Source organism: Physella acuta, unplaced genomic scaffold (genome assembly GCF_028476545.2).
Source record: "Physella acuta isolate Inbredline_101_S28 unplaced genomic scaffold, ASM2847654v3 ptg001394l, whole genome shotgun sequence".
NCBI classification, from domain to species: domain Eukaryota; kingdom Metazoa; phylum Mollusca; class Gastropoda; family Physidae; genus Physella; species Physella acuta.
Window position 1 is genome coordinate 279878 of NW_026732909.1, and position 14353 is coordinate 294230.

The 14353-nt window shown below is 32.2% G+C and overlaps 2 protein-coding genes across 5 annotated transcripts; one reads left to right on the top strand and one right to left on the bottom strand.

Moving 5' to 3' along the window:
* Nucleotides 1-933: 933 nt before the first annotated feature.
* LOC131927288 (TLC domain-containing protein 2) lies at nt 934-8080 on the bottom strand. Of its 2 annotated transcripts, XM_059283056.1 has the most exons (5): nt 7556-8080; nt 6472-6554; nt 6019-6101; nt 5382-5817; nt 934-4423 (listed from the first exon to the last, which is right to left on the bottom strand). In XM_059283056.1, exons 1-5 carry the CDS (start codon nt 7777-7779, stop codon nt 4416-4418), a joined length of 834 nt encoding a protein of 277 aa, XP_059139039.1. In that variant the 5' UTR covers nt 7780-8080; the 3' UTR covers nt 934-4415. The 2 variants fall into 2 exon arrangements, with proteins under 2 accessions (XP_059139039.1, XP_059139038.1); XM_059283055.1 differs by having other exon boundaries at nt 934-5817.
* On the top strand, nt 8074-13744 carry LOC131927287 (nicotinate-nucleotide pyrophosphorylase [carboxylating]). Of its 3 annotated transcripts, none has more exons than XM_059283054.1 (4): nt 8074-8271; nt 11763-12433; nt 12760-12891; nt 13360-13744. In XM_059283054.1, the coding sequence occupies exons 2-4, from the start codon at nt 11831-11833 to the stop codon at nt 13579-13581; spliced, it is 957 nt and encodes a 318-aa protein (XP_059139037.1). In that variant the 5' UTR covers nt 8074-8271; nt 11763-11830; the 3' UTR covers nt 13582-13744. The 3 variants fall into 3 exon arrangements, with proteins under 3 accessions (XP_059139037.1, XP_059139035.1, XP_059139036.1); XM_059283052.1 differs by having other exon boundaries at nt 8074-8240; XM_059283053.1 differs by lacking the exon at nt 8074-8271 and adding an exon at nt 10652-10718.
* The last annotated feature ends 609 nt before the right edge of the window (nt 13745-14353 follow it).

Genomic DNA, 14353 nt, shown 5'->3' on the forward strand with positions numbered 1-14353 from the left:
AACTCCTTACAAAATTAAAAACTAATATTATCATCATCTGACAAAGATGGTATGTTTTACACAAGAAGCATATTTAACCATATCAAAATTACCTCTTGTATTAGAATGTTGGTACTTAATATTTCTGTCTCCATGAATAAATGAGACAATATTTTAAATAAAGAAATTACCCTAATTATTATGACCATCCAAAGTATCAACTATAATAATGTTACATTAACTGACAGCTGTAACTATAGGATTTGTGAAATTGATATTCCACTCTATTTAATTACATATGTCCACTGGCAACATCTAGATGTGGTTATACCCAACACATGTGGCAAGGTCACCCCTGTTCATCGTCCAGGTACATGTTTACTCACTTTACAGAATTCACTAAACTTCCAGCCCAGTTTCTGATTGGTGGTTGGGAGGTGCAATAATTTTAAGGCTGCAGTATAAACTTAATTCACAATGATCAATTAGGGCAGGGGTCTCCAAACTTTTCAGTCCGAGGGCCGCATTAACTATCAAATTTCAGTTCGGGGGCCAGTTTCTTCCAGGCATGTCTTTGATTTTTCTGGGCAAAGTTCCTCGGTTATCACCAACAACTGTTTTTTCCGTGCACAAAAAGATCTCCGCGGGCCGGATGAGAGGACATCGCGGGCCGCATCAGGCCCGCGGGCCATAGTTTGGAGACCCCTGAATTAGGGAAACCTAATGCATAAACTGCCATTCACCCTGTGATCTACACAGGATTTGGGTGGAGACTGTCACACTGATCTAGCTAACCATCACTACCAAAGTCTCAGTGTAGACTTGCTTTGCCTATATATAAGTGAGCATTGACTCAACAGTTTTATGTTTTACCCGATTTCAAACAACGGTCAATGATCCTTCTCCTAAGATTGATTTTATTTTATTTGTATAAACAAACACGCAACATCAATATTACATCTTGTATACCAATATTTTATTTGTATAAAATACATTACATAGTAGCAATCAGCTGTAATGGAACAGATGTAAATAGAGATTGGAGACTGAGAGCCAAAACTAAAGAAATATCAAACATACATTTAGCTTTATGAAACAAACACACCAAATACAAGGCACAGTCAGGTGGTACTAAGGTAAATTTTCATTTGTACGTTTTATAATTAGGTTGTTTACTTTATTTTAACAGCTGAACCATCATTTTTCTGTGTTCACTTGTTGCTAATTAATCCTTTTTTAAAACTATTTTCAAGGGTTCTGGTTTGACCCAATGAAGTAAAATTTAAGTTGTTAGAATTCTCAAACAAATAGCGTAAGAAAAAAAGAGACTGACTAGTGGCTAGCAAGAAGTAGCCTTTCTTTTAAGCTGATTAAAATCAAAACAGTTTGTTCACTTCACAAAAAGCATTTTAAAATAAAGTTTTGATACCCAAGCAATTTAATAATTGTTCATAGGATTTTATTTGTATGAAAAGGAATACCTATATAATCAATTTAACAGTCTACAATTCAGTTTTCAGGAAAAAAAAATATCAATCCACATTTTCATGTGAATAAAATAATGAATGAAACAATTTGGAATTATATTTAACTTGTATTGTTACAAAAAATCTTCCTTAATCTACATGCAATTAAAGCATTAAGAGTCTAAGACCTTTTCATGAACCTGACAAAAAGCATTGATTTATTTTTATCCTTGAAAAAAAAATTAGTTTTTAAAATAAAGTTACAAAAAAAACACAATTATCACATTTTTATATATACAGTTTAAAAATGTCTTACATAATTGGTTACATAATTTAAGCAAATTAAAAAAAACCCTTTGAAATGACAGTAAAACGTGTATAAAAATATAACAGACAATATTTATTTGTCATACTCTGCTGGCCTTGTAGCTGAGTAAATGTATAATTACAGATAAAACAATTATACTACAAGTAACACAAATATTTTTAAAAGATTTGCTTCAGATGCATTGCTTCTCATATAATTGACAACAATTTGATGTTTTCTAGATAAAAGAAAACCATTCGTATTGCAACAACATAAGGGAACAAATGCAACTCATAACGCAATATTAACCTGATTTTTTTTTTAAAGTAAACAAGATATTTGGTCATGCTTTCTACAAAATTTGATTGTGTCACAATAGCTATGTATACAGTAGTGCAACATACAGCAGTTATAAGGTTTAGCAAATACAAAGATCTGAGTGTCTTGTATATTTCTATAAATCACAAACAATAATCGATACTTGGAAATGAGTATACACCAGTTACAAAAAAATACATACATTTTACTTATGCAGATTGCATTAAATAAACAGTTGATATTTAATGAAAATTTCTTAATTTTTGGTTTGTTGTTGGCTTCAAGATAATTAACAAATATGAATTGTGTATAAATATTTTAGCTTGCAGTTAAAAATTTAGTTTTAATTAAATTTGATATATAGTTGCGAATTAATAATAATGATATGCTTCATTCGATTAAAATATTTGCCCTACTAACTTGAAGAGATAATGAACAGCTGTGCAGTATTTAAGGCATTTGTTTAATTAGCCAACTACATGCCTGCAACAGGTTGATGCACTTAGGCATGCTATCACTATGAGGCTGACAGTGGAGATAATGCTGATATCATTCACTGAGAAATGGATCAAACAAGTTTTTCTTTTTTAATCAAAATAAAAACAAGCTATAGATACAACTCGTGTCAATCTTATTAACTCTTTGTCAGTGCTCTATGCTCCAACAAGGGCAGCAGAATACATTTTCAGCTATTCTATGTAATGGCATGAACAATACTATATTTTTTAAATTTAAATGCACTATTGTGAAATTTCAATAAAGGTCATATTATGTAACAATTATTTCAATTGATATCTTTGATGTGTCTTTATAAACAAGATTAGATCTATGAGCCTGACATCACAGCATAGGAAAGTCTACAACAACTACAATACATAACATGTTGACTGGATTTGGAAAAGGTCAATGTTTGAGCAAAGGAAAGTAGAAAACCTCCACTAGGAGAGATTGGAAAATAAAACGTGGACCAGCATCAGAAAATGTTTGCTGCCTAAACTGATAAGCAAGATAAAAAAAAAATCATGGCTTGTACTAGAAATACTTTTTACAAAACAAAAAAAAAAGACATGAAACAAAAAAATAATTTTTTTTAAGTGATCCTTCATAGGGTTATGTGATTGTTTAAAAATTAAAATTCACAAGGGTAAATGGGATATATTTTTCTTTAAAAAAAAATATTAAAAATATGTTCTTTTTTAAAGCACTCAATACTTTTTAATGCTGGAAATCTGCCATAATCTAATGCTGTATACATTTTTATTGATGTATATTCTAAAGAGAGAAAAATTAATACATAAAGTTAGTCTTATACAGTTAAATTTGATTCCAATGTCAATGGTTTAAAAAAAAAAGTTTAAAATATATGGGTAAAAAAACATTCAATTTTATTAGTATTACGTTCAAAGTTTTAACATTTTGCTTAGTAAAGGAGAAATTTACCAATAAAGCTATGACAGTTGAGTATAAGTTAGATTTAGTTTACAAAGCCAGATAAATAGACAGCACTTGTGAATCTATATATGTCACTCAGTCAAGGTCACAGACATTGTTTCTTCCAGACTTTTTCCTTTCCTCAGGGGGGGGGGGGACGACGACACATAGCACATAGTTAAAAGTATATATTTTCTATATAAATTCCATTTCATTTGGGGGAGCGGTAGACCCCCACGAAGAGATGCCTGGAAGAAACTCTGGTCACGGAGATGGTACCATGTCACTCAGTCAAGGTCACAGAGATGGTACCATGTCACTAAGTCAAGGTCACAGAGATGGTACAATGTCACTAAGTCAAGGTCACGGAGACTGTACCATGTCACTCAGTCAAGGTCACTCAGTCAGTCCTAGGAAAGTCATAGTCAGTATCATCAGTGTCATGAGTTAAGACTTTTTCAGACCCCCTCCTTCCATGTGTTCAATGTATATGGATAACTCCTTACACTGAATTTATGTAATTTTAAAAAATGCTTTTAGAGAATATACACTAATAATCTTAAATTACATTGGCAAATTTATTTTTTCTGCAGATAAAAAATGTATTACCCTCTTAAAAATAGCTTCATAATAACAGTTTTTAAAAAAATGAAATGGTTGACTTTAAAAGAAAATGGGTGTGAAGGCATTCACATCCCTGTCATAACCTTGTCTGTAGTAGAAAACCAGAATAACATATTAGTAACAATCATCATACATGATTTTAAATAAAATTTCTGGTAATAAAAAAAGAGAATGTTTTGATTTTGAAAAAGCACCAATGAGCCAAGTTGCACACAAGACTGACCTTCTAACCTCCAATCTACTTCACCCTGGTCTTGAACCTTTCTAGCCCCTAGCTTTACTTGAGAAATTTAAAAATCTGAAATCATGTTATGAAAAGCTATGAAACAAAAGAGAATAAAATCTGATGTTTAAATCAGCAATGAGATCTTTAAGTTTGAAATCTTCCAGACAGATAACAAATGCAGAGGTTGCAGGTAGTTAGTATATAGCACATCATAGGAGCAATAAACAGCTTTGTTAAAACTAAAAGCAGGCATAGATAACCAAAAGAATGTGTCATTCAGTGGAAAGGGATGTCTAGAACTGCAAAATAATATATTTACCATGTCGGATATTCAATATAAAGAAATGTCAGAAAAGAGTTAAGTATAGTATTACATCTGTATAAATGTTTAAAATAAATTCTGCTTTCATTCGAGGGTGGTTCAAAATATTACAAAAAACAATATTACCACTTTTAAAATGACAATATAATTAATGTAAGCCATGCTTTATTATAACTGAAAAGCTTAGATTACCTTCCTTTCATGTAGAATTATTCTCTCAATATAAAATTGGGAAGATTTTGTTATTCTGCTCAAACTGAGGCATATTTTAAAACACCATAGCAAAATAACAACAACTGGCCTGTACTAGCCTAACTACACAATTAATATAAAAATACATCAGCTAGTTTGGAGAATGGACAAGGCTAGGGTTAACATTTAGCAGAGACGGCTTGTTTAAGGGCAGGTATATGTCCAACAAACTAGTTATTTTGTTGTTCAATGATAATATTTGGCCCCAGTAATAACTTTACAAGCAAGATAAATATATATTTTATTTCTTTGTGAACTACATATTTGTTCACTTAAATTTTATTACGCCTATAATTATAATAACAGTATAAATTACTAGCATACAATAATGATAGTAAAGTTTCAGCTGTATGTAATAAAACAATAAATACAAAGAATATTTAGCAAGCACATTATGTGATCAAGTTAACAGCACTGTAAATCATTCTTCTTTCATCACAGAGTTAGGTACGTTACCTGAGTGGTTGTTGGACGTCACGTGTCCATTGGTCTTGCTCTCATGATGCAGAGCCGAATGTTGTTTCGAGCGAGGGGACCCACTGGGACCCCGTAGAAGGTCACTTTTCAAAAGTCGCCAGAACAAAATTACATTTAAAACATCCATCACAAACATACTAAGACAGATGCCGATGTAGTACGCTGTCGTGACCATGTGACCCATGGTGAAAACGCTGTATGTGATGACGTACAATGGCACGCCTCTGAAAACCGCAAACGTGACTAGGTTGATATATTTTATAGTCAGGTATAGCGGGCTGTCAAAGGGCGTCTTCACCATCTGCAACAGCTTCCTCCAATGTAAAAAAAAAGAATTCACCTCCACACTTAGAGCGACTATGCTGAAGGCAATTTGAGCACGAATGTTCACATTGTAATAAAACATGCTAGTTACCTGCAGATAAAAAAGAAATTGCCTTTAAAATTTTACAGCTTAAAATTTCTATAAATACTTTTAAAGATGGTTTTAATCTAAATAACAATCATTAGAATCTGAAATTACTATTTCATCATATAACTTAATACAGATGAGTAAGTATGGGAAAGGAATGTTTGTAGAATTAGTGGTAAGTAATTAACACACAAAAAAACTTACAGCAAGATGATGTAATACCACCTCCCACATTTGTAGCAACCTGTTATTTACTAACAAGTCTAGGGAATCATAAATAAAGTAGCCTGCAGACAAAGGTAAAGACAAATTACAAGCAATTTTGTTATGGAATTAAATCTTTAAATTATCTTTGCTCATAATAAAATATTTGATAAAAATCTATTTAACTTTTGGTCTAGCACATGGTAAATATAATTTCTTAAAACAGATTAAAAGATTAGTATACAAAAAGTAAAGAGAAATATTTAAAACAGACTTAAGAATTAGCTTACACTTTATAGAAGTAGTGATAAGTGATAAACACATAAAACAAAAATGTGGATAGGAAATATCGAAGCTTTTTTTAAATATTTACTAGTATCACAACCTTAACATAGCAGCAGTATTGCTTAGCAATGTTTTTTTTTAAAGAATTAGATAAGATAAAACACTAACCTGTACCAAAGCAAACACAAAAGTATGTGAAATGGTTGATATAGTGAAACAGGTCAGAAAACATCTCAGAGCAAAATATCATGCTGAAAATTAAAAAATGACAAACAAGTTTTAAACATGTGAAAAACTGAAGGATTCAATTAACACATCTCTAAAATTGCTACTTGGGTTGCAATGAAAATATAATATGAAGTTTTCCCAAACCCCATGTTTAAACTATAATTTTATTTCAAAGAATCCACTGTCATGCAGTGGTAAGAAAAATATATTTTGCTATGAAATTCTACAATAAAAAACATTTTTATTTAAAATGTAGAATCTAGTTTAACAACCTAATAAAAACCAACAGGGGAGAATGTTTATATACCAGTGTCCGATAATGGAATTTTCTTTAAAAAAAGAGGTGTTAGGTTACTCAAGTTACTGGTAGTTAACTAAATACACGCATGGCTGGCTAATGTCAATGCTAACCATGTCCCTAACCGTAACCCCAACCCTGCCCCTGGTCCTACCATACTCATACGCCTAACCCTAATTTAATTTCTAACCATAAAATTAGTCGAGATTACAATACTACTACTACTAGCAAGTACTAGCAACCCAACAAACACCCCTTTTTAAAAGAAGATTCCATTATCGGAGACCAGTATCTATAATCATCCCAATATTTTAATTAATAGGATAAATTTATAAGTAGGCCTAGTTGATTTATTTTAATAACCTCCTAGTAAAAATCAATTCAATTTTAATTAGGCCTAGTAGCCTAATTAGTATAATTACTAGGCCTAATTATTTAATTAATAATTTAATTAGTAGGCCTATTAAGTTAGATTAGGCCTAGGTAGTAGATCTAGTAGGTAGCTCAAAATAATTACTATTACCTAAATTACTATTAATTACTTATAGTTAGGGTAAAGGAGGGCGTTAAGAGCCGTGTGGTATTAAAGCCCCCTAGCCTAGGCCTAATTAATAATTATTAATTATGATACAGGGCTACGAATAATTGATGTTCTTTCTCCCCAATATTCAGCCTATGACAACATTTATTAATTTTTAAAGAGTAGGCCTAACAACAAAGACTTACCTTGAAAGAACCCAGACCGAGCTGCAAAATGCATGGACCCAAGAAACGTAAAGATTTCTCCATTTCCACTCCTCGTCACTGAGTGACTTTGGGGGCCCTTTTGTTTTGATTATCCAGTTAATAATGCTAAAAAATACGATGGTCCCGAGAATAAATATATGTCCATGGGTTAGTTCTATAGCTTCACGCATACGAGTGTAATCAGGTTCGTCACCGTTGTTCATTTTCGAACGATAAGTTAAACAAGTTTCGTTTTCATTCACTTACTTAGTCCATAACTCGATGCGGAAGCGTAAAGTCACGTGACTCCTTGGAAATGATGATTACAAACTGTTGCCAATACAAATAGTTGGCCGATTGGCAAGCAGTTAGAATAAGAATTGACCTATATCTAGATCTAATTCATTTTTAACGTGTAGCATACTATTGACTTTAAAAAATCAATATTTAAATTTGAACAATGTGAAAAAAAATATTTAAAATCTAATTGCCTAGGCGTGCTCTTCAGTCTAGCCCTAAACTAAACGACTACGTCTACGCCCACGAAGTAGATTCTATAGGCCTAGCCTAGGCCTATGCAGCAACCATTTATCATTGTTTAAAAATACTGTCTAAGCAAACTGCTCAGACTAGATCCTTCTATCTAGATTTATAGTTGATAGGCCACGATAACACTACAGTACAAGTATGATGGCTGGCGTATTTTAAAAAAAAAAGTTTAGCACTTTTAAATATTTTATTTTTATTTTAAAAGATAAGAACAAATAACTGATAATTTAAATAATAACAATAAACAGGTCGACATTGACTATAAACGCCGAACAAGGTCGATCCAAAACCTACTTAGACAAAAGGCCGCTTGTTTAGTACGAGCCCACCCGCGGCGCAGCATACGCCGCTATTTAGGCCTAGTTTTAATTTCTTCTTTTCAGTAATTCATAATTTGTGAATTCGACACTACCAATGTTGCGACTGAAAATATTTTGCCTAAAAACATCATCAGTAGCTCGTAAAGGACGATTATCCTCAACCCCCCCCCCCCTTCCTACTTCTCAGATAAAACGGCATCTGCCAAAACGACCATAGTCAAACGAGCCCCAATAAAAACACCCGAACAAAAGGACAACTCCAGACAAATGGGTTCCTGGCATATTGGCTCCTGAAAATGGGCTAACGACATTTTGGCTCCCAATCAATGTGCTCCCGACATAGTGGTTCAATCTTATGGCCCCTTTTAGTATAGAAACAACGGTATGCTATTTCGATAAACGACTTGAGTCATAATGATAGGAGCAGTTTTGTGGGAAGCCTATTTTTAATATTTATACGGGGTCGATTTCATGGGGCCGTTTTGTCACGGGCTGTATTGACGCCGAAAGCCTTCATCTATCATTATCATCAAAGTATTAAAGTTTAAACATGCCTCCCTCCTAAGGAATATACACAATTGTCTTGCTTCTATTGGTAAATTTCTAAAATAATACATCCCCACTGATTAATGCTTGATCTAGTAAATAATTATTTAATGTAGGCCTAGAGTTTAAACGAAATATTTAGGTAGGCTGTCACAGAGCCGGCGTTAGGAATACGCGGGGCCTAGGGCCAACCATCCGCACGGGGCCTTTCCATTATATATATATATATATATATATATATATATATATATATATATATATATATATATATATATATATATATATATATATATATATATATATATATATATATATATATATATATATATATATATATATAAAGGCCTATATAATGTGATGTACACATAATAACACAAATGTTTTTGGAGTTTATAAGCTAATGTCAAACTTTACACTATAATAACAGATTTTTATCTCTTCCATGTATTAACCCAATGTTTGTAGTTTTTTTTTCCTTTACTAAGATATTAAATCACTTTTAACAGTTATGTAATTCATACCAAATCACTTAAGAAAATTTAATCACGTGCCGAATAATTAGGAAAATAAAGTTTACAATACAGCGAACTCGGCCTGATGTATCAAAACAGTATAGACTTCAAAATTTGTTTAGAATTCATACAATATTTTAGAACCAAAATCATTATTGTCTTAATTATTGAAGGGGTGAATCCTTAAGGTGACACAACATAACAACAGTTTTAACTTTCTTCCAAAAAATAATAATAAATCACTCTGTTTAATGCCGCCTGATATAGATCCTAAGGCCCCCCCCCCCTCCTCGTCGCCCTCCTCCCACCCCTCCGCACGCAACTGAATGTTAATTTTGTTATACCAAGACAAGTGGGCCTACATATAAAGTAGCCCCCCCCCCCCCCCCCCGGAAACGAAATGAAATTTATATAATTTATAGAGAAAATATATACTTTTAACAGTGTCCGCGCCCCCACCCCCCGAAGAAAGTCTACCGCCCCCCCCCCCGAAAATTTCAAGTGCCCCCCCACCCCCCCACCCCCCCCCCCCCGGAGAAAAAAGTCTGGAAGAAACACTGTACATATACGACATTATACGACATCTACAACAAGAAAGCCAGGACTAGAGTTCATCAGGTCACTAACTGTTTACTATAGACATCCCGTCTGCTCACTAAAAGGACGTCTTCATCATCGGTCTGCATACAATAGGGTATCTCTTTACGTCGTGGGCTAATTCTCGACCGCCATCTCCAGTCAGCTCAGGTCAAATGCCAGGCGACCGTACCCTACACAAAGGGTAGGTGTGACACTATTTTTGTATCGAATTACGGCCTGTCCCAGTCCCCAGTTCAGGTGGGACTCACCAACATCAACCGTGGCCTCAGTTATAACAATCAACAACGTCGGCATTCCACCATTTAGTTTTTCCCAATTGAATTCAGCAACAATTTTTTTTAAGTTTACGAACTAATTCAGATAACAATAACATTGCTGAAGCGCGGGGCCCCTTCAAGCGCGGGGCCTATGGCGACCGCCCCGTTCGCCACCCCCTAACGCCGGCTCTGGGCTGTCATTTGATAAAATTAAAAATATAATATACGTTAGGCCTAAGGCCTACTCCCAGTCTCCTCATTTCAAGTTTTAAAAAAGCTTAGGCCTACATTAAAGTTAATTTTAACGCCAGAGAGCTCCATTGGTTTCCTCAATTTGATCTTTAGATCTGAAATCTAGTTATAAATATTAATAAATAAAGTAGGTAGCCTACTTAGTACTTAGATAATATATATGATATAGCCTACTAGATCTAGATCTCTATGATTATCTAAAGTACTAGATCTAGACCTAGATTTTGTCCTAGATCTAGATCTACTCTAGATCTAGAATAGTTTAAGAAGAGAATCTAGAATAGATCTAGAAGTCTAGATTCTAGAGAATCTAGAATCGGTAATCTATCGTTTTGGGTACGTAAAATCGCCCGCGACTTGTAATGTGAAAAACGGGTGACTCCTTAAATTTTAATAATTATTTCACATTTTGAGGAGGATTTATGTTTTTTAAAATACGATCTTGTTTCCTTGTTTCATTTATGTACCTGTTTTTAAACAATTGAATTTAAACTTTTCAGTTATAAATGAGTTACAAATGGCTGCTGTTTATATAGCAAATCTGCTCGCAGACAGTGCTGTTTTAAGTTAATTTCTGGCCTATATTGATATATTTAGCCATTAATTTAGGTTTATTATTCATTTATCTATAATATTTGACACAAACATATCACAATATACTTCTATTAAAGCCTTGACAATGAGGTAACGTTTTCGTACATTAATAGCCGCGGGCGATTTTACGTACCCAAAACGATAGATTACCCTAGAATCCAATACTAATAAATTATTTATAATTTATTAATAATATCATTAATATGTGAATGATGGGAATATTACTTCACTATCATAGATTTTTAATGATATTGATTGATTATGATTCAAATTATCAGATGATATTTCGAGTCGTCCCTTTGAATCCCGGTCAGAACATAGGCACTGTTGAGGTTGATTAAAAAAACACAATTTTTTTTTAATCAGCATTATTTAGCAGAACAAATTACTTAAATTAATGGAAAATAAAACAAACATAGATTCTAAATCAGATGAGCTAATGTAGAATTTACATGAACTTTTATGTTTTACATAGAAAATTAAATAACAAAAAGCATGAGCCTAATTTAGAATTTTAAAATATTTATCTTCAATATTTTTGGGTATTAATATTATTAGTATATTTATTAATCGACAGGCTCAACACAACTGTGATAGCAAAAGTACAGACAGGCTTGCGTATGATTGAGAGTACTAACAGACATCATGAGTTTTAATTCTCTTGAAATATCCAGGGATATTGATAAGGAACTGGAGAGAATTTACAATCCAAAAACTATGCATATTTTGACACCATTCAGCCTAAAACATTTAGCTCGAGAATGGCTGAAAGAAGACGTACCTAGCTTTGATTTTGCTGGATTTGTAGTGGGAGAGAAAGAAGAAACAGCTGTCCTTCTTTTAAAGCAAGAAGGAGTAATTGCGGGTCGTCCATTTGTAGATGCTGTGTTTAAAGAATTAGATTGTAGCATTGAGTGGCATGTCGAGGAAGGTGATTACATGCAGCCAATCACCAAACTAGCAACAGTTAAAGGTAAAGTCCGAAACCTTTTGCTAGGGGAACGTGTGGCATTGAACTGCTTGACTAGGTGCAGTGGAATAGCAACAATGGCCAGAAACTTGTCAAAATTAGCTGTGTGCTCAGGCTGGAAGGGTCAGATAGCTGGCACAAGAAAGACAACTCCAGGCTTCCGGTTGGTGGAGAAATATGCTCTTCTTGTCGGGGGTGCCTCAGGACATCGTCACGACCTTTCATCTATGATCATGCTCAAGGATAATCATATCTGGACAGCTGGGAGTATAACTCAGGTAGATATACTTTATTTTTTGCTCTATTCTGTAGGCCTAACAATAAAATTATTCAATAAAAATATCTAGTGCATAAAAATTTTTAAAAATGTTTTGTGATATTATTTGAAATTTAGTAAAACAATTAGAATCTATACCAACATAATTATAAAGTATATTTAATTTATATAAAGTAGTTAATAGAAGGAACTATAATATATTATTAGAATATTTTTCTTGTAATAAAATTAGGCCGTAAAATAAAAATATCAATTATATTTATCATTTGTGAAAAATTCTGAGATTAAATAATAATATAAACATTTTTTTTAAACTTGATTCTGCAGGCAGTAAAGGACGCTAAAGTAGTCGGAGGTTTTTCCACTAAAATTGAAGTTGAGTGTCGCAGTCTAGAGGAAGCCACAGAGGCTGCTAGAGCTGGGGCAGATATCATTATGCTCGATAATTTTACCCCAAATGTAAGCAAACTACTAAAATTATATCTTAAATAATAGGCCTAATAGTTATTATTTGTGTTTGTATTCAACTTTTAATTAGCTGAGGTTGGCATACTTTTATATATTAAAAGTATATATTAGTTATATTTTTTACTCTACTTTTTTTTTCTTAGAAAATAATGCTAAATCAATGTATTGTAAATCATTTACAATTATTCTTAATCATTTGAAATTTATAATTGTTTTCTTGTAAAGTAATTTTAGCCTAGGCTACACTATTACAGTTATTGATAATTTCAAAAGGAAACTATATTTCTATTAAATTCTATCAAAAATATTTTATTAATCCAAGCATTTGTAAATTTCAGTGAACTATTCATCTATCCAGTTATTATTTAGAATTCATTAGTTTTTTAAATGAATGTTTTTCAAAGTTTATCAAATATTGGATTTCTGTTTTAACAATAATAAATTTCCTTCTAAAATCAGTCAGCAAAAAAAGCCTCTGAAGAACTCAAGTCTATGTTTCCATCCATCGTTATTGAGCTGAGTGGAGGGATAACTGAGCAAACACTATCAGACTTTTTTCTTCCTTCTGTGGACGTCATCTCCCTCGGCAAGCTGACCCAAGGCTATAGCACTGTGGACATGTCTTTCAAAATTAACAAGGCTGGCAAAGACCCCAGTAACCCAACTGTTGAGCATGTATGAAGAATTGACATTTGTAGATGTTCAAAGCTCACATATAGCCCAGGGATATTTTAGAACTAATAATGTTTGATAATGGCTAAATATTTATATTCAAGCTATGAAGAAATATGCATTTATATACACAAAAGTGTGTGTATATAAATGTATACTACTCAACTTGTCAATATATATATATATATATATATATATATATATATATATATATATATATATATATATATATATATATATATCCGGTATATATATGTATGTATATAGATATCCGATATATGTATGTATGTATATATCCGGTATATATATGTATGTATATATATATATATATATATATATATATATATATATATATCCGGTATATATATGTATGTATATATATATATATATATATATGGTTGTGTGTGTGTATGTATATTGTTAATTGTTCATGAGTTTAGGGCATTGGCTTGAGATCTAGAAATATTTATACTTTAAATTATAATTTTTAAAATGTTCTTGTATAATCATTTAAATTATGAGTATAAAGCGCTATTCAGATTTTGCATTTAAATAACCAACAATGTGTTTAGAAGAATTTATTTTTAAAATTGTTTATTTATTATACTTATTTAATGTAGAAATGTCAGTATGAGTATCACTGCCTTTTTCTAAATTTATGTACTGAAAAAAGTTTTGCATTTACTACTAAAACCAGATATTTAAAAAATTACATAAATTTTTTAAACAATTTTGATAGTGTTTTGATATAAATTTTCCACTAAAGTTTAAAAACAAAATC

Excerpts from the sequence above, each read along its gene's own strand:
- LOC131927288 (XM_059283055.1), bottom strand. The coding sequence starts at position 7,779 with ATGAACAACGGTGACGAACCTGATTACACTCGTATGCGTGAAGCTATA. Across the intron at positions 6,555-7,555 it reads TCGGTCTGGGTTCTTTCAAG|CATGATATTTTGCTCTGAGA; the intron begins GTAAGTCTTTGT and ends TTTAATTTTCAG. Across the intron at positions 5,818-6,018 it reads TGGTATTACATCATCTTGCT|GTAACTAGCATGTTTTATTA; the intron begins GTAAGTTTTTTT and ends TTTTATCTGCAG.
- LOC131927287 (XM_059283054.1), top strand. The coding sequence starts at position 11,831 with ATGAGTTTTAATTCTCTTGAAATATCCAGGGATATTGATAAGGAACTG. Across the intron at positions 12,434-12,759 it reads CAGCTGGGAGTATAACTCAG|GCAGTAAAGGACGCTAAAGT; the intron begins GTAGATATACTT and ends TTGATTCTGCAG. Across the intron at positions 12,892-13,359 it reads TCGATAATTTTACCCCAAAT|TCAGCAAAAAAAGCCTCTGA; the intron begins GTAAGCAAACTA and ends TTCTAAAATCAG.